This window comes from Phalangium opilio, unplaced genomic scaffold, assembly GCF_054372755.1.
Source record: "Phalangium opilio isolate 3A_F unplaced genomic scaffold, DU_Popi_V2 ptg000390l_1, whole genome shotgun sequence".
NCBI classification, from domain to species: Eukaryota; Metazoa; Arthropoda; class Arachnida; order Opiliones; family Phalangiidae; genus Phalangium; species Phalangium opilio.
In genome coordinates this window covers 502,538-522,455 of record NW_028324234.1, presented here as the reverse complement: position 1 = coordinate 522,455, position 19,918 = coordinate 502,538, and the positions used below count along the sequence as shown (strand labels likewise).

At 38.8% G+C, this 19,918-nt stretch overlaps 2 protein-coding genes and 1 non-coding gene across 9 annotated transcripts; 2 read left to right on the top strand and 1 right to left on the bottom strand.

The window, feature by feature from the left end:
• The first annotated feature begins 1,963 nt into the window (after positions 1–1,963).
• Positions 1,964–19,859, top strand: Csgalnact (Chondroitin sulfate N-acetylgalactosaminyltransferase). Of its 7 annotated transcripts, none has more exons than XR_016379454.1 (6): positions 1,983–2,122; positions 9,311–9,433; positions 9,512–9,641; positions 10,521–10,662; positions 13,087–16,600; positions 17,006–19,859. XR_016379454.1 is itself a non-coding variant. In XM_089861543.1 (5 exons), the coding sequence occupies exon 5, from the start codon at positions 13,153–13,155 to the stop codon at positions 14,803–14,805; it is 1,653 nt and encodes a 550-aa protein (XP_089717669.1). In that variant the 5' UTR covers positions 1,964–2,093; positions 9,311–9,433; positions 9,512–9,641; positions 10,521–10,662; positions 13,087–13,152; the 3' UTR covers positions 14,806–19,859. The 7 variants fall into 7 exon arrangements, 5 of the variants coding, with proteins under 5 accessions (XP_089717669.1, XP_089717668.1, XP_089717667.1 ...); XR_016379455.1 differs by having other exon boundaries at positions 13,087–17,316; positions 18,648–19,859; XM_089861543.1 differs by having other exon boundaries at positions 1,964–2,093; positions 13,087–19,859.
• Positions 5,041–5,113, top strand: TRNAV-UAC (transfer RNA valine (anticodon UAC)). Its single transcript has one exon. It is a non-coding gene; the product is annotated as a tRNA-Val (tRNA).
• Positions 11,446–12,279, bottom strand: LOC149594138 (uncharacterized). The gene has a single exon (XM_089861288.1). It carries the CDS (start codon positions 12,277–12,279, stop codon positions 11,446–11,448), a length of 834 nt encoding a protein of 277 aa, XP_089717414.1.
• Positions 19,860–19,918: the final 59 nt, after the last annotated feature.

Below are 19,918 nucleotides of genomic sequence, written 5' to 3'. Positions count from 1 at the left end.
CAGACACGTCCCCTCCGCGGCGTCATGGTCACTCGGAGAGGTAAAAAATATCAGGCGCCTGGTGGTAGAAAGGAGTAGCATAATTTAAACGCTAAAAATTCGACATCTGGAAAAATAAATGCATTTCTGACTTAAAGGCCGACTTCCATCGAAAAGGGTTCCAGCGAACTGGAAACCGAGCATCGAGACTAACAATGAAGCGACCGTGCCGATTTTCAAAGCCCCGCTGGGTCAAAGGTTGGAAGGGTTCTCCCTAACTGAAAGCCGTACAATGTGGCTCTAGCGAACTGAAGATGAACAATAGAAATCCTTTTAAATTTATTTCCTCCCAAGTTTTTGCTTTCCCCTGAAGGAAATTCTCTATTCTCTTCAGTTCGCTAGAACCACATTGCACGGCTTTCAGTTAGCTAGAACCCTTCCATCTTTTACCCCAGCGGGGATTCCAAAATCGGCACGGTGGCTCCATTGTTATTCTCGATGCTCAGCTTTCAGTTGACTAGAACCACATTGCACGTTTTTCAGTTAGCTAGAACCACATTGCACGGCTTTCAGTTAGCTAGAACCACATTGCACGGCTTTCAGTTAGCTAGAACCACATTGCACGGCTTTCAGTTAGCTAGAACCGCATTGCACGCTTTCAGTTAGCTAGAACCCTTCTCTTTTACCCCAGCGGGGATTCGAAAATCCGCACGGTTGCGCCATTGTTAGTCTCGATGCTCGGTTTTCAGTTGGAAGTCGACCTTTAAGAAACATAATATCGTAGGTCGCATTGAAAGGTTTTGGCGCAATTTCAGGGCCTAATCTTAAAAAAATACGTTCATGTGAGTGTCGTAATTTCGAAATGCTAGTCGATGGCACTTCAGAATAATGAAAATTACATTTTTAATTAAAACTAAGACGAGTATATGAAAGGGTCAATCTCTATGAAGCGCAGCGTGTATCGAAGAGCTCTGATACATGAGTGAAAAAAATAATGGGGAGAAAGCAAGCACTACCAAAATTCTCTCATCCCAATGAGGGATATTAGATGTATTAAGAGGGATGAGAAGCTCGTGCCTTTTCACCTACATTCCGACGCCCCTGCGGCAGAGGTTTATAATTTAACGGGAGCCTAAAACGCATGCCCTCTCGTTTGTTTTCCGCCTTTTAAGTACAAATTGAAGTCGTATTCCGACTTAATATTCCTCCCTCATTTTGTTGCTTCCCACCGGACCTAAGCCTTTCCACAGTTGGCGGCTTGCCGTCCCTATTTCTCTCAAATTTCGCATCCTCCAGTCCCCCATCATCCTTGATTTGGCCTTGAATGGTACTACGAAAAAGTAGAAATCCGGTAGACGGTCCCACTGCGCATGACACGCCGGCCGATAACGTCTCCACAATTTCCTTCTCCCTTCGAATCCTTCCAGACTCCAGAGAGCAGAAATAGAAAGGAGAGTCGGAGAGACAAAATTCTCTGTCATCCCCCCTTTCAAAAACGTTACCAGTCCTGGGGCTCTCTAAGACCAGTGCAGCACATGCAACGGAGAGGGAAGACAATCGGAGAAGTTTGTTTACGTTTCGGCCAATGAATTTCCTTCTTAACGGATGACGTGACCGTCTTACTCCTCGGCTGTGCGCCGAGGTAGGTGCGCGTGAGAGCCATGATGGCCGGCCGTTACATTTACCTTCCCCCTTCTCTCTTTGACTCTTCTTTCTATTTGTGCTCACTGGGTAGACGCGCCGGCCGATAACGCTCACTTCGAATCCCTCCTAAAACATCTAGTATCCCTGGGTCGATCTCCGGCTGGCTGAAAGCATCCTCTTCCAGGCGCTCCTTCCTCTTCAGTCTCAGAGTCTCTGCTCGGTGGAGGTTTTAGGATCAGTTTGGATGGACGCCGGAGGTTGTCGACCGTCGAAGACGCAAGGTCTCCTCGAAGCATCGCTCGCCAGAATCTCTCCGTAGAATCCTTGGCGATTGCCGAGTCCCTTCTCCAACTAACTAGGATGACGAACATTACGGCGTCGATAATTTTGAAATAGAGAAACATGGTTGGTATATTGGACAATTCGAGATACTCTTTTTGAGGACCAAGGCTACGCTAGTTCAAAATGAGGTGGGTGATCAACGAACGAATGATTTCAGGTGATTTTGGTCTTGCTTGTTGTTGGTTTTGCGTTATGTCCCGCTGATTCAAAAAATCAATTGAACGAAAAACAAGATTCCCTTACTAAAAATGTAAACCCTGTCGAGAAATTGAAGGCGTTTACAAGGGGCTAACCACTAAGAATTTGATTGTGTACACTGATTTTATATTGAAAATCCCTGACTTTCCCAGCTGCTTATCCCTGACCAAATTTTCCCAATGTCCCTAATGTCTATTTTAAGGTGTTTACCTGTAGAGCCCACTTCATAACTACACCTGCAGCCTATTTTTAGCATTGCTCGACGCAATCATGGTTTGATATACCAAACGAAATCCCTGACATATCCCAGACTTTTGAAACTAGCTTATCCCTGACTTATCCATACGAACCCTGTTACGGTATGAGTACAAAATGATAACGGTACGATTACGATGAGCACAAAATGATTACGGTGCGATTACGATGAGTACAAAATGATAACGGTGCGATTACGATGAGTACAAAATGATAACGGTACGATTACGATGAGTACAAATAGATTACGGTGCGATTGCGATGAGTACAAAATGATAACGGTGCGATTACGATGAGTACAAAATGATAACGGTACGTTTACGATGAGTACAAAATGATAACGGTACGAATACGATGAGTACGAAATGATTAGGCTATTATTACGATGAGTACAAAATGATTACAGTACGATTACGTTAAGTTCAGGTGAAGTAAAGAAATGATTACAGTACGATTACGTTAAGTTCAGGTGAAGTAAAGAAATGATTACAGTACGATTACGTTAAGTTCAGGTGAAGTAAAGAAATGATTACAGTACGATTACGTTAAGTTCAGGTGAAGTAAAGAAATGATTTCGGATGATTACGAATGAGTACCAAGGATTACTGATTACGTAATCACAACAGAGAGGGTGTACGCTAATTAAAGCAAGTGGTTACCCCTTCTCATGGTCTTCGTAGTATATTCAGAAAAAATCTATCCAGTGGAATTGCAAGATAGCTTTTGCCAAAGATGTGTTAGAAAGGGGGTTCCTCTAAGTTTTCTCGAGCTACACCAGAAGTATGTAATACATATTTTCGAGAAAAGTGTACAACCACAAAGAGGCTGGGGTACTTGTAACATGATTCTTCTCAACATCAGAATTAACATTTGGAGTGCACAAGGTTACTAAACCGAATCATGCACATATACGTCACGTAAATAGGTCCCTCACCATCACTCTATTAGCGCTGCTTAACTATTTTCCAAGGCGCATGCGATTGTGTGTTTTTGTCCCAGCCACCTCAAGACAATCAAGGTTTGTGCCTACTTGATTGCAGAGGATTTAGTACATACCAAACAGTTATAGAATTCACCCTAGCACGGTGCGATAGTTACCCATCTGAAGTTTGATGAGCGGGAAAGCAACCAAAAAGGGTTCCCTCGCCTTACATAACTAAAGTATTAAGAGGATAAAGAGTGTCATCCTTCTCCTATTATCCCCTTCTGGCTATACCTAATTTCTTTGGTTTTTGGCTATCCCTGCATAGTATCTCTAATAAATAAATGTGTGGCCTTCTTAATTATGTTGTTAGTGTTATTTTGAAAACTAATTTGTCTTAAGAGTAAGTCTGGGAAATATGGATATTTTTGAAAGTAGTCCAAGGGACCAGTGACCCTCTTAGCGTCCTCAATAGTAAACTAGTCCCTGGGCGTGGTCCGAGGGGTCGGTCATTCATGAAATCCCGTACGCAACCCGAGAAATCCAACTGAAGAAACCCGAAACAGGGCCGGATTAACAATATTTTGGGCCCTAAGCAAAGCCTTAGTTCCGGGCCCCCAGCCCCTCAACAGACCACAGTTTAAGAGAATCTAAGAGATATACTATTTTTATATCTTTAATTGACTTAACACTAAACTGCATGTTTAAATTTCTCTTTGAACTCAATAGTTAAATTTCTTTCAACCCCAGTGTTTAATGACGGTCAGTAACAACATGAATTCAAAATGAAATTTCTTTCTCCGAGGATTGCGACTTCTCAAAATACATTTCCATTGAATTTTTAAGTTTCTTTTCGTCTTTTCCTTTCTTCCTTTATAAGTGGCCATAATGTTTTTGGGTAACGGGTTTTTCAACATTAGGCTGACGTTACATCTCACCTGGCTTTTCCATGGTGTCAGTGACGTTATGTTTCGGTAGAGAAAGAGGGGGAATATATTTTTTGGTTTTTCATTTTCTCAAGTTTTGAAAACTAGCTGTTTACGGGCCCCTCAGATATCCGGGCCCTAGGCATTTGCCTAACTTGCCTAGTGGTTAATCCGGCCCTGACCCGAAATCAATGCCGATTTCGAAATCCCATAGAAATACGAAATCATAAAATCAGTAAAGAAATCACAAAATGTAATCTCATATTACACGGCGCCAGAAAGTTTCAATTAACGAAGTGTAGGATACTTTTCGTTTTTAAACCTATATACTTTTGGTATAATGCAAAAAAATCATCATTTTTTACAAAGTTTATAAAAAAAAAACGTAGCGGAAATTTAGATCGGTAAATAATCTTCCAGAAGCAAAAAAGACCTAAAATTCTACAGGGCCGGTAGGCCCTTGTAGATATGACTTGATACTCTTTTGTAACGTTAAATCAAAATTCACATGCTTTTACCAATTTTCCTATGGAGATTAACATGGGGTTTTTCGTGATATTTAACCACCTCTAACTGAAAAACTAGAGCGAAGTTACTTTTCGGAATACTCTTAATTTAACAATTAAGTATTCAGGGTGTGCGATCGGCTAGTCTAATCAGAAACAATTAAGTCTAAGTATGTTAATTTTAGTTAATTACAGAAGTACTTGTTTCGACCATCGTGATTGGACATAATAATAATGCTAGAGCTCTTCGAAAACTCAAAATAACCAAGTATCTATGGTGTAGTGGTTATCACGTCCGCTTTACACTCGGAAGGTCCCAGGTTCGAGCCCTGGTAGATACATGACTTGACTATCGCTATTGGACACAATAATAAGCTAGATCTCTTCGAAAACTCAGAATAACCAAGTATTCATTGTGTAGTGGTTATCACGTCCGCTTTACACGCGGAAGGTCCTGGGTTCGAGCCCTGGTAGATACATGTTTTGACCATCGTGATTGGACATAATAATAAGCTAGATCTCGTAGGAATCTCAGTATTACCAGGTATGTGTAGTGTAGTGGTTATCTCGTCCGCCTAGCACGCGGAAGGTGCAACGTTTGGGCCCTGCTAGATACATGTTTTGACCATCGTAATTGGACATAATAATAAGCGGTAAAGAAAGCATAATTACTCAAAATTTAATTACATTAAGACTGAAGCGACAGATATTATATAAAAACGTCTTGGTTTGGACCAAGGCCGAAAAAACAAACGATATGTGTGAGGTTTATCAATTGACTGAAGTTTCAGATATTGAAATTTTTTCTAGTTATTTTTATACACTCAATCCTTAATCAATATTTAATTCAATCAACTGATTTTACTGTTAATCGACCTAGTCCCTCTAAATTAATTGAAAAAATTACATATCTACGCTTTTTCAAGAACAATTACATTTTCCGAAAACATTTTATCATGAAATTAATTATTTTGAAGGGAGTTCGTGTCGATACTCACTAACTTGTGAGCATCTTGACCGACATAGTTTTAATTGTTGCTGGCTTGACAAATTTTCAAGTTTGCACCAAAAGAAGTTTAAATCTGTTTTAAGTTGTTGATAAGACTGTCGTTTAGAGTGAATGTCGTCTACTTAAGACAAAGCAACAAAGTTTATCCTGTGTGGTAAAGGGTAAAGATCACATAAACAGAAATACTTCTCAGACTTGTTATATTCATTTCCCGCGGAAATAATATGGTTAAACAAATCATTCATTACTAGTTATGCCAAGAAGGTCACATTTAACTCCAACACCCCCTCCCTTCCTCTATTTTCCCAATATATGGCATTTTATAATCACCAGTGGTTTCAGTGTATGGGTCATCTGAGCCGTCGCAACACACTCAGCCAATATTACCATAGACTGAGTTATGACCAAGAAATTCTTAAGTACGGAAAAGGAAGTTCCAGTGCAACTTTACCATCAAAGAGGCGACAATAGAAATGTAGCATTTCGATATACGAAATTAAATGTATAAATTCGCGCAACACCCTTGTTTGGCATCCACGATCAAATATTTACATTTTCCATTCGAGTTAAGCCAAAGTTCGCTTGCTTGTTTTAGACATCCAGTAGAACATTTCAAATATTCAATACTGTATCCTCAACATGATAAATTAATTTCACGATAGAATGTTTTCGGAAAATGTAATTGTTCTTGAAAAAGCGTAGATATGTAATTTTTTCAATTAATTTAGAGGGACTAGGTCGATTAACAGTAAAATCAGTTGATTGAATTAAATATTGATTAAGGATTGAGTGTATAAAAATAACTAGAAAAAATTTCAATATCTGAAACTTCAGTCAATTGATAAACCTCACACATATCGTTTGTTTTTTCGGCCTTGGTCCAAACCAAGACGTTTTTATATAATTGATTTAAGACGCCATGCCTTTATGGCGGAATAACTTGTAGAACGATTTGTCAAACTAACGACTAAAGCCCACATCACACATTCTATGTATATTATGAATGACAGTTTTCAGAAATTCCAATATTGGTTTACCATAAGTGATATGTTCCTTCCATAAGTATGACAGTACCTATACTTCGTAATGCTTCTGAGAGACATACAGCTCGAAAAAAACTAGTTCTAGCATGCAGAACGACGGAAGCGAGTCAATTGAAGTCCTACACTCGGTAGTTAATTTTGCAGGACTTCCATCTAGGTCCTATTTGGTCAGCATTACTAAGCCTTTGACAGCAGCGCCTCACCACAAGGTGTATGTCGCTTTACCTCGAATCTATGACCTACTTCAATCACTTCATGACCAGCTACAGTTTGTAACCAGTGACTAACTTATGGATGGAACATATCTTTTTAACTTACGGTTGCACTGAACTCCGTGCTGTAAAATACGTCAAAGGCTATGTTTTTCAGAGAAATGATTTGCATCAAAATGTCCCCTATGTAATTTTCAGACAATTCAAATGACGCTTAACGTTCGTATGACCATAAGTTCATAAAATATGTTCCATTTAAGTTTGTCACTGGTTACAAACTGGAGAGAGCTTGGTCATGAAGTGATAGAAGTAGGTCATAGATTCGAGGTAAAGCGACATACGCCTGGTGACTGGGCGCTGCTGTCAAAGGCTTAGTAATACAGACTAAATAGGAGCTAGGGTGGTATTTTTCTTTCCAAAAAAAATATTTGAGGCCAGTCGATTTGATTGTTTCTAAGCCTTGGTCGTCGAGTTTTTGGAAGGCGCCACACTTAGCACAGCAAGATATTTAATCTTTTATAAATTAACTGTAATACTAAATTGAGCACCGATTGACATTCATCAACTTATTTAAATATTAAAATGAATGTGAATAAACATAGTTGGCCAAGGTTTAACGGTTTCCTACACTGATCGCTGGATCGCGAAGAGTAGACAATCTGCTAACCGGAAATAAGCATAGTCCCCTCGCTCACATTTATTACTCGAGCAGAAAACGTGGAAATCGTCGCGTTTCATTGGCTCTTGCGAGATGACGTAGAAAATGACGTCGAGGGCCACATTTTCTCTATAAGCACCTCCTATTTTATAAAACCATCTCTTCTGGCTTCCGTCGTTCTGCTAGAACTAGTTATCTCGAGCTGTAAGTCTCTCAGTAAGCATTACGAAGTATAGAAAGTGTCATACTTATGGAAAGAACATATCACTTAAAAACTTGCTAGTAGAAACCTTACTATTTTTCTTATTCAAATTTGCTTTACGGCGGCCAGTATATTTTAAATTGATTATATATACTTTGCTTGAAATTTGAACTATCCGAAACTACCAAAAAACAAGATGTCTCCAGCGCTGAGCTCCCAAGAGTATAAGAAGCAAAGCTTGGCATTTGAACGTGTCTTTCGGTTCATTTTAGCAGACAACATTGCGAACTCGAATATGGTGCTCACATACGCAAGCTGGTCCTGAAAAATCAGTGAGCACAAATAGAAAGGAGAGTCGGAAAGACCAAATTCCCCGTCATCCCCCCCCCCTTTCAAAAACGCTACCGGTGCTGGGGCTCTCTAAGAGATTGCCGCACATGCGCAATCGACACAAAGGATAGGGATTAAAAAATCAGAGAAGTTTGTCTACGTTTCGGCCAGTATTACGGCTGAGGTGTGAGCCTCTAACCGTATTTTCGTCTTTACCCTTTTTGAATTTCCTTCTCAAGCGATGACGTGACGTCTTACTCATCGGGTGTGCGCCAAGGTAGGTGCGCGTGAGAGCCATGTTGGCCTCCTGTTATAGTTACCTCTCCCCTTCTATCTTTGACTCTCCTTTCCATTTGCGCTCACTGTGCCAAATGTAGGCTGCAGTCTGATAAATAAGAATATTTTCTTAACTGGTCCTTGGGACCAGTAACCCCCCCCCTACTGACCAAAATAATAAACTGGTCTCCGGACTGGTCCCCGCCTTTGTTCTCCTATAGATTTTCATTTAATAAACTGGTCTCGAGGACCTGTAACCCCCGTTTCTTAAATTTAATAACAAGTCCAAGCAATTAATATACTGGTTTTGGACATGAGGAAGTCTGACTGGTGGCTGAGCATCTTGCGTTAGCGAGTGCAGTATTTAAGAGGGCTATGACCTAGGATAACTCTGTTAAAATTTCATGATAGAATAAGTTTATAAGTGATATGTTTCTTTCCAAGACACTTCCTATACTTCGTAATGCTTACTGAGAGACTTACAGCTCGAGATAACTAGTTCGAGAATTGAAGTCCTACACTCGGTGGTTAATTAATTTTGCAGGACTTCTATCTAGGTCCTATTTAGTCTTCATTACTATAAGCCCTGACAGCAGTGCCCCAGTCACCAGGCGTATGTCGCTCGCTTTATAACGAATCTATGACCTACTTCGATTAATTCATGACAAGCTCCAGTTAGTAACTAGTGACAAACTTAAGGAATGAACATATCACTTATGAACTTAAGATGTTAGTAAATAAATTTGAGAAGAGATGATGATTTGAAATATTTATGAATTTTTCTTTGTTTATAATTAACTCTCTTTAGACATCTGCGTCACGTTTTCTCTCAACCAATTACGAAACGTGGGGATTTGAGGAACCACCCCTCGTACTAGGGACCACGAGCAGTCACATGACTTGCTTAACGACATTCATCTTGTAATACAAGGTCTTAACTATAAAATATCAATACCATTGGATTTGATTATCACCAAGCCCTACCGTCCATATTCCCGCACTAAACTAGCTCACTAAAATTTGCGATGACCCAAGCTCAACTTCCGTTACGGATACATCAACTGCTCAAGCCAATCTTGATGTTCCTGAGATGGATTTTAATTCCACGGAAAATGAACCACGAAAAAAGGACCTTTTCGGTAAGCAATAGTGTTTTTGGAACTTTTTAGCTGGGTTCAAATCCCCCCGAGTTTAATGGATTTTCTTCGGGGCTTTATTGGTTTTTTCTGGGTTTAAACGGGTTTTTCTGGGGTTTTTCTCGGTTTTATTTCTAGGGTTTAATGGATTTTCTTCGGGGCTTTATTGATTTTTTCTGGGTTTAATGGATTTTTTTCGGGGCTTTTTTTTGGGTTTTATTGGGTTTTCCTGAATATTTTTGGGTTTTATTGGGATTTGGAGTTTTATACCTTTGACAGTTAGAAATTGTCATTCAATAGTAACTTCTTAATAAAAAAGTCCTTAAATGTTACATTAAAAATAATAAATATTTTTAAATAGTACTTTTGAAGTTGAAACAAAAAATGTCTTTAAAATAAAATTATTCTTGCAAAGTATTATTTAATAATATTTATTATTTTTTAATAAAACATTTTAAGACTTTTTTATATTAAGCATTTACTTTGGAATGACAATTTCTACCATGCACGCAACTGCTGAAGACAAAAAACCCAATAACACCCCAAAAAACCCATAAAACCCCCCAAAAAACCATAAAACCCCCCAAAAAACCATAAAACCCCCAAGAAACCAATAAAACCCAAAACCCAAATAAAACCAATAAAACCCAAAACCCAAATAAAACCCCAATAAAACCCAGAAAAACCCCAATAAAACACGGAAAAAAACCAATGAAACTCAGAAAAAACTCAACGAAACTCAGAAAAAAACCCAATGAAACCCAGAAAAACCCAATAAACCCCGGTGGGCTGGGTTTTTTTAAACCCTGCTTTTTAGCCACATCGTATATATACTAGCCTGTACACTTGTATACTGGCAATAATTTTTTCCGTGAATTTTAGCCACATCGTTTGATGGACACCTACGATATGAGTATTAGTTTCATCGGTCCTGTTGTAGTCGGCGGCGTGCCAGAGTACCTCCTTTGGCAGTATAAAGTTTTTCGTTCGTCATTGAAGGGAGAGTGAATGGGAGAGAATTGTGGTGAGGTGATATTTTTGTTCGTGTATTTTAAACGGATTGGAATTATCAAGAGCCTATAGTTTAAAAAGAGTCTGTCTCAAACGCTTTTTCGTACCTTCTACCATAGGTTTCTTGAAAACTAGCATCTTCGCTATCTACCCCCTTACCCCCTATAAAAGCTAGCCAATCAAATAAGGGGAAACAGATATTGATTTTTTTGGAAAAGTAGTACCTCGACATCAGCGACGCCTGTAGAATCTTTGTCAAGCTCAAGAAAAATCGTCTGCTTTATTATTTGGGTCTTTGGAAGCGGCTGTAGGATGAAGCGCTTTGTTTCGAATCCTAGGCTTAGCTTTGTTTGCCTACTTTTCAATTTTTTCACCATAAAGTCGGTTTCAACTGTGTTTAACTCTTAATACCAAGTTCGTACTTCATTGTTATCAAGATTTAAGAGTGAATTTAACATCTTTCAAAATGTCGGGTAAGAAAATTCGGCCGAAATGTAAAAATCAATCTACTCAGTACAATGCATATATAACGTTTAAAGACTTGTATAAAGTATACTAGCAGAACCACTTTTCGCGGCCGAATAACGCACTTTTCAATGTGCTATGGCACTCAGCTCAAGAAGGGGTAGGCTTTTTCTTTTCTTTTTCTGGTTTTTTGTGGAGCTAGGGCGCAGGCCATAGCAACTCCTTGAGGCATGTTTAAAATTAGACTATAATAGTATCAGGGAAACAGGGACATATTTGGTAGGTATGGGCCAGATTGAAAAATTAAAGTATACATCAGAGTTAAGAACAGTTACATATTTGAGAGGTGGTTTTTTAGCTTAAGTTTAAATGATTTTACAGAGGTCGAATTTATAATATCATTGGGAAGGGAATTCCATAAGGGAACAACCCGGTAAAAAAATGACTGTTGAACGACGTTGAGTCGTGGACGTTTAATGTAAAGTTTTCGAGAGTGACCGCGCGTGGAGGAATGATTAGCTTCAAAGTAAGGTTGGGTGGGATCGGAGAGGATATTAAATAGGAGGATGAGGTCAATGGTATCCCAGCGAGAGTGGATGGAAGGCCAGCCCAACTCTTCAAGTCGAAGGTCGCGGGGAACCCCACGCAGGGCAGGGAGGATCTTGGTGGCACGAGATTGGATGGAGACTAGGGATGAATAATCCTTAACGAGATGTGGTCGCCAAATCGGGGAGCAGTAGTCAAATATGGGTCGCACAAATTGGTTGTAGAGGAGGGTAAGGGAGGACTGGTCGAGGTACGAGAAATTTCGGCTAAGAGCCCCGACAACGCTACTGGCGCGGGACGCAAGCGTGGCGCACTGTTCGGTGGCGGATAGGTCAGAAGAAACAATGACGCCTAGGTCCCGATGGTCACTAATGCGTTCTAACCTGGAACCATTCAGGAAATAAGGGGAGCACGAACCGGGTGATGGCGATGATGACGGGGAGAGTTTGAGATGGTAAGATTTAGAACAATTGAAAGATAGGCCGTTTAAGGAGACCCATACGTGTAAACGAGCTAGGTCATCTTGCATAGTTTTAACATCCTCGTACGATGTGATCACCCGAAACATCTTAACATCATCAGCGTAAAGGGCTATCGGACTGAGTATTTCAGTGGGCATGTCATTGATGTAGAGTAAGAATAAGAGTGGGCCCAAAACGCTACCCTGTGGGACCCCACTAGCCACACCAACTGGATCGCTGAGAAATCCGGAGAGAGAGACCCGTTGGGAGCGCTTGGTCAAATAGATTGAAAGCCAATGTAAGGGAGATGTTGTTAGTTTTCATGGCGCGCGCTAACCGCAGAGAGGCAGACTCTTTTTAAACTATAGGCTCTTGGAATTATATATTTTAAAGAAACAAAGAGCATTCAAAGGGTCTGACTTCAGCTGCTGACGTCAATGATTGAGGGGAGGGGAGTCGGGTGACTTAATGAAGTCGCCAATAGCGGAACTAGTAAGCATGACGTCAGACTGGAATCGCCACGTGTTTGAGGTTTCCAAAAATGGGGCACTTTTCTTTTCCGTGCGTTATTAAAAAAAACATAAGGTTATAAGTGATATGTTCCTTCCATAAGTATGACACTTTCTATACTTTGTAATGCTACTGAGAGACTTACAGCTCGAGATAACTAGTTCGAGAATTGAAGTGGTTAATTATTTTTGCAGGGGACTTCCATCTAGGTCCTATTTAGTGTGCATTGCTAAGCCTTTGACAGCAGCGTCTAACCAGGCCTAAGTCGCTTTACCTGGAATCTATGACCTACTTCCATCACTTGATGACAAGCTCCAGTTTGTAACTAGTGACAAAGTTATGGAATGAACATATCACTTATGAACTTATGCACGATAGTGTTAGTTTCAATATAATTTTTAACACATCTGTTGTTAGGGTTACATTCCAATACAGATATTACGTTCTTTTTGTAGCACTTTTTTCTGGTGCTGCGATAAGAAGCTAGCTCGAAAACGGCTTCCTCACACCATTGTCTGAGCATGCGTCTCTTGACCCGGATTCTACTTCTCCTATTCGCTCTCTCTCTAGCATCTCTAATATTCGTGGGAAAATGTGGACTACGTCTTGAAGAAGAACTTAAAGGTGCTGAGGCGCTGTTATCAGGCCCGGTATCACCACCGGATCCAGCCAGTTCCGGAGGACAACAACCCACCTACTACTACACCGAACTACTACGACAACAGCGTAAAGAAACTGATAAGCTCCGCTCAGAAATCCGGGATTTACGACGAAGATTAAACGAATACCAAAAAATGTCCGATGTAATTTTACCAATCCCAGTCGATGGTGCTACTAAATTAGAGGACATGGCTGACGACAATATTGACGATTGCAACGATTACGTCATGAAAAAAATCGAAACCGCCGAGATAACCAAAGGAGTACAACTTAATAACGAATACGAAATCATTCCATTTAACCATTTCACATTTAGTCGCGTATACCCCGTTGATTTAGCATTGGGTAAACGTGTCGTCGAGAAACCAATTGGGTATAAACGAAAAGATCTACTTGAAATATTTTCTCGCGCTTTGGAAGTAATTAACAAAAATCGTCAGGGTAAGAATCGGTTCACTGTTGACGATTTTGTGGAAGGCATTTATAGGTTGGAACCGACTTCCGGTACACACTACGAGCTGTATTTTAAAGAGAAAAACGTCACGCGTTCGTATCGAAAACTATCAATGATTAGACCGTTCGGTTCAGTTCACACCGTCAGTGAAGAAGGCCCCAAAACCATGCGGGAATTAATTAACATCATCCTACCATTATCAGGAAGATTGAACACATTTCGAAGTTTTATGGATAAATTCGTTAAAGTCGCGGCTCGGTACGACAGACGAATATATCTAACAGTCGTGTACTTCGGCGAGGATGGCTTACAGGACGTCAGACTAATCCTTACCAAAATGTCAAGGGAGGCCAAATTCAGGAATATTAAATTGTTAACGTTAAACGAAACATTTTCACGAGGAAAAGGCTTACAAATTGGGGCCCAACATTGGAATAAAGGCGAGGTACTTCTATTTCTATGCGACGTTGACGTCATCTTCTCGGCGAAATTTCTAGAACGTTGTCGGTTACATACCTCCCCCGGAAAAAAGGTCTACTACCCAATTGTTTTTAGTCTCTACAACCCAAACATCGTCTACTCTTTACAAGGCAAAGAAATCCCACGCGAATTAGACCAATTGGTCATTTCGCGAGATACGGGGTTCTGGAGAGACTTCGGATACGGTATGACGTGTCAATACAGGAGTGACTTCTTAGGAATAAAAGGTTTCGACGAAGACATAGTTGGATGGGGAGGCGAGGATGTTATGTTGTACAGGAAATACGTCAGAAGTCCCGTAATGGTTATTAGAGCCACTGATCCCGGGATTTTCCACGTTTGGCACGAGAAGAAGTGCGACCCTGATCTATCTGTCGAACAACATCGGGCGTGTTTGAGGTCACGTGCTTTAAGCGAGGCCTCGCATTCCCAGTTAGGCTTAGTTGCATTTGGAGATGAGTTGAAGAAACATTCGGAGAATTATAATTTGGCTGTTAAACCAGCCGAAATTCCCCCTAGAACCGAGGGTGAGACAGTAGATGTTTCTAATGGGTTAAAGACTGTTAATGGCTGCGTGTGAAGGATTGTTTCCGCGTATGCGTCACCAAAGGACTGCTTTTGATTGGGTTACGTGTAATTGGGGGCAGGGATATTAGATGTTTTAAGAGGGATGAGTAGCTCGACTCTTTTCACGTACATTCCGCGGAGGGTTATAAGGGTTCGGACTAAATTTTTCCATTGAAAATCCCTGACTTTTCCAGCTGCTTATCCCTGACCAAATTTTGCCAATATCCATAATAATCAAATTTTACTAATATCCCTGATAACCAAATTTTGCCCAATATCCCTGATGACCAAGTTTTGCCCAATATCCCTGATGACCAAATTTTGCCCAATATCCCTGATGACCAAATTTTGTCCAATATCCCTGATGACCAAATTTTGCCCAATATCCCTGTTGACCAAATTTTGCCCAATATCCCTGATGACCAAATTTTGCCAATATCCCTGAGGTCCATTTTAAGGTGTTTACCAGAGACCATTTCATGGTCACACCTGCAGCTCATAATTAGCATTGCTCGAAACATGGTTTGATATACCAAACAAAATCCCTGACCTATCCCTGACATTTGAAACCAGCTTATGCCTGACCAAATTTTGCCAATATCCCTGATAATTTTAAAGGTGTTTACGAGAGCCCATTTCATGGTCACACTTGCAGCCCATTATTATCATTGCTCGAAGCAATCATGGTTTGATATATCAAACGAAATCCCTGATCTATCCCTCAATTTTCCAAATCCCTTACTTATCCAGGTTATCAGGGCCGGAAATAAGACAAAATCCTTATAGGGCATATGTCCAGTGACCCTCTCTCACATTTGACTGGAAAATTAATTGGACATTGTCCACTAGAGTGTGCAAAAATAGTGTCATATCTTCACAGTCAAACTATCAAAAATTTATTGGTCAAAATGTTCAGTAACCCCCTTCGTTAAAAAAAAACATGGGACATTTTAAAATATTACTGGATAATGTCCAGTGAGTGTTCTGGGCTTATTTCCAACCCTGCAGGTTATCCAGGTGGCGTATACGAACCCTGTGTAAGAGGGAAAAGCAACTCGAGCCTTTTCACCTACATTCCGACGCCCCTGCGAGAGTCTAAAACGCGTCGTATTCCGAGTATTCCTCCCCCATTTTGTTGCGTCCCACCGGACCTAAGCCGTTCCATAGTTAGCGCGCGCCCTTATTTCTTTCAGATTTCGCATCCTCCAGTTCCCATCATCCTTCATTTGTCCTTGAACGGTACTATTAAAAACTAGAAATCCGCTAGACGGTCCTACTGCGCATGGCACGCCGGCCGATAACGCTCCCACAATTTCCCTCTCCCTTCCAATCCCTCTTAAAATATCTAATATCCCTGGCCAAAGGCCGGAAACTTTGAACAAAGTATACTTTTTTTTTTTTACATGTTTGTGAACTTTTGAAATTATTTATCAGCTCAACTATTCCTCTTTACGGGTATTTAATTCCAGTTAATAAAATAATTCATCTCAGTAAGAAATAGTTTAATACAAATATATTCCCCTTATTTTTGAATATCATAGCAGGAATTCAGCAACCTTATCATAACGTAGTCTAAGTGAGCCAATAAGATAATTTTAAATTTTTGTTACGTGTTGAAGGGAGGACCTCTATACTGGCATAGAGAATTTTGCACATAAGCAGTGGAAGACTAGGTTTTCTAGAGTGCCTATAATTTTTGACTTTCTATTTCCGGCGGCTTGACGTCATCTCTGTCGTCTCCTTATGCAGTTTTTTTTGGTCGGTTGAAAGCTATGTCCGCGATAGCCTTGGTTCCGAAGCCTGTGAAGGTTTGTAATGTCTTAATTTAACTAACGGTTACTCACCTAATGTTTTAATTTAATTATATATATTCAAACTAATTAAAAACTGATAATTTTTGCTAGAATGTATGTACAATAACCAATTACTAACAGACCTGAGAACATTAAGCCTTTGCTCAAGAGCTCTTCTCCTTCCTCAATTCATATAATTAAACAACAATATTTTCCTTATTTGACTTAAATTTGGCTAGTTTAGTGATCCAAAACGAGTATTATTTCCTTTATAATCGTCGATTAATACCTACTGATTAATTAAACGCCCTTAACAGTATAGTTTTCAAAACAAAACTTGCCGAGAAAGTAGTTAACATGCCCTAATCATAAAGCAGACGACAAAAAAATTATTATCCAATCAGTGACTTTGTATTTCAGCCAATTACTGACAACCGGAACTAGGAACCTCAAAAAAATAGCCACACTTCTCAAATGCACTGTCAAAGGCTTCGTCTTCCACTCCTTATGTGTAAAATTCTCTCTGATACTGGGCTATGAGTCGGACTGAAGTAAAGACTAACCGTTCTCTATTCCTGCTTCTCAAATTACATGGATCCCTGGTAATATTTTAAATAAAGGGAAAAAGTGAACTTTAAAATATCAGTTCAATTCAAGTCTCGTTGATTAAGGATTGTACGGAGACGAAGTTTATACTATCCAGTAAAATTTAAGGAACAAATTAAACCATGGTAAATTGAATTTTTGTAAGATTAAATCAGGATAATTTGAATTTTACCAGATTGTATCATTATAATTTAAATTTGGTCAGACTTAATCATCATAATTTGAATCTTGTCAGATTAAATGATGAATAAAGCATGATTTAAAGGATTTAACAAGATTAAATCATAAATAAAACATGATTTAACTGATTTCGTTTGATAAATCATGACTAAAGCGTGATTTAACTGATTTCATCAGATCAAACCATGATTTAAGCGAGATTTAACTGATTTCATTAGGTTAAACCATGATTTAAGCATGATTTAACTGATTTAATTAGATTAAATCATAATTAAAGCATGGTTTAACTGATTTAATTTGATAAAATGATGAATAAACCATGATTTAACTGACTTCATTAGATTAAATGATAATAAAGCATGATTTCATTGATTCAATAAGATTAAATGATGAATAAATCATGATTTAACTGATTCAATAAAATTAAATTATGAATAAAGCATGATTTAACTGATTCAATAAGATCAAATGATGAATAAAGCATGATTTAACTGATTTAATAAGATTAAATCATGATTAAAGTATGGTTTAACTGATTTAATTAGATTAAATCATGTAGTTTATGACAATAGAGTAACTTAATTTCCATTCAATACATTTTTGAATACAATATCAGGGCAAAGACTTATCGTGCAATCTTATATTGGAAATCTTTTACGCGTTTGATTTGAATCTTTGTGAAAAAAAAAACAACTATGTCAAATACGTGAAATCAGAAGGGAATAATAGAAGAAGGATGACACTCTGTATTATCTTAATACTTTAGTTTTGTAACATGATTCTTCCCAGGCGAGGGAGCCCTTTTTGTTTGCTCTTCCGCTCACCAAACTACTAGGGTCAATTCTATAACTGTTTGGACAGTTTGGTATTTATAAATCCCCAGCAATCAAGTAGGTACAAACCTTGATTGTCTTGACATGGCTGGGACAAAAGCACACTAGCGCATGCGCATTGGCAATAGTTAAGCGCTAATAGAGTAATGATGAGGGAACTATTTACATGGCGTATGTGATTCGGTTTAGTAAACTTGTGCACTCCAAATTTTTTGGCTGATGTTGGGAAGAATCATGGTACAATTACCACGCTTTGTGGTTGTACGCTTCTCTCGAAGAGAGATATTATATACTTCTGATGGTATATAACTTCATGCTACGAACGATAAAAATAGACGCTGAAAGAATTAACGATTTGACGTTTTCTTAGCAAGATTTAAAACGATGTATTAAAAAATGGTTTCTAACCAATTAATTTATTTCCAATTAAATACAAACAACAGTGGGACAAATCTAAACCGGTTTGTCTTCATATCTTCAAATTGAAGGACTCACGGCCGAGGGGTCCGGCATTCCCTAAAAGCGTACTGGATTTCGTGATTCGCCAAAGATTTCGCGATTTCACCAACAATTTCGTCATTTCTTCTCTGATTTCGCGATTCACCAACGATTTCGCGATTTCTTCTTTGATTTCACGATTTCCCCATTTCGTGATTTCTTCGTTGATTTATTTCGTGATTTCACCAAAAGATTCGTGATTTTTCGTTGATTTCATCAAAGATTTCGCGATTTCACCAAAAGATTCGTGATTTTTCGTTGATTTCATCAAAGATTTCGCGATTTCGCCAAAAGATTCGTGATTTTTCGTTGATTTCATCAAAGATTTCGCGATTTCACCAAAAGATTCGTGATTTTTCGTTGATTTCATCAAAGATTTCGCGATTTCACCAAAAGATTCGTGATTTTTCGTTGATTTCATCAAAATTTCGCGATTTCACCAAAAGATTCGTGATTTTTCGTTGATTTCATCAAAGATTTCGCGATTTCACCAAACAATTCGTGATTTTTCGTGGATTTCACCAAAGATTTCGTGATTTCATCTTTCATTTCGTAACTTCGTGAATTCTTGAAAGATTTCGCAATTTTGTTGGAAATATTTCGTGATTTCTTATTTGATTTCACGATTCCCCCAAAGATTTCGGAATTTCCTTTTTGATTTCGCAATTTCGTGATTTCTTCTTTGATTTCGTGATTTTGCGTGAAAGATTTCGAGAGAAGCGTACGACATTCCGTGTAATTGTCGGACCCCTCACTCACGGCTCAAAAATATAAGCGTTTATCGCGAGTGAACAGTTTTGTCACACGCGATGAATCTCAACATATATTACGAAATGAACTTCTTAAAAAAAAATGGTATGTCTTCCAAAAACAAATAAACTAACAATGGAATTCAATGTAGAATTTCTTAATGTATTTGTATTATATTCTTTTATTTTAATGTTAAATAATCTAAGCGTATTTTCCATGTCAACTATTTCAAATCGTCCGCAAAAGTTGGGATTGGAATAGTTTTAAAGTGTGTTAAACAATTGTACTATAAAAATTAACGATAGTTATGAATTGCTTGACTTGTATTTTATCTCTATATAGGCGTTTAGCTCAAAGTTAACCCTTTGTCAGCTGCCAAAAATAAATAAAATAAATTAAATATCCAATCCGCAATTGCTATCATCACTTTTAATTCCAACATAACTTGATAAGATATGTTACATCT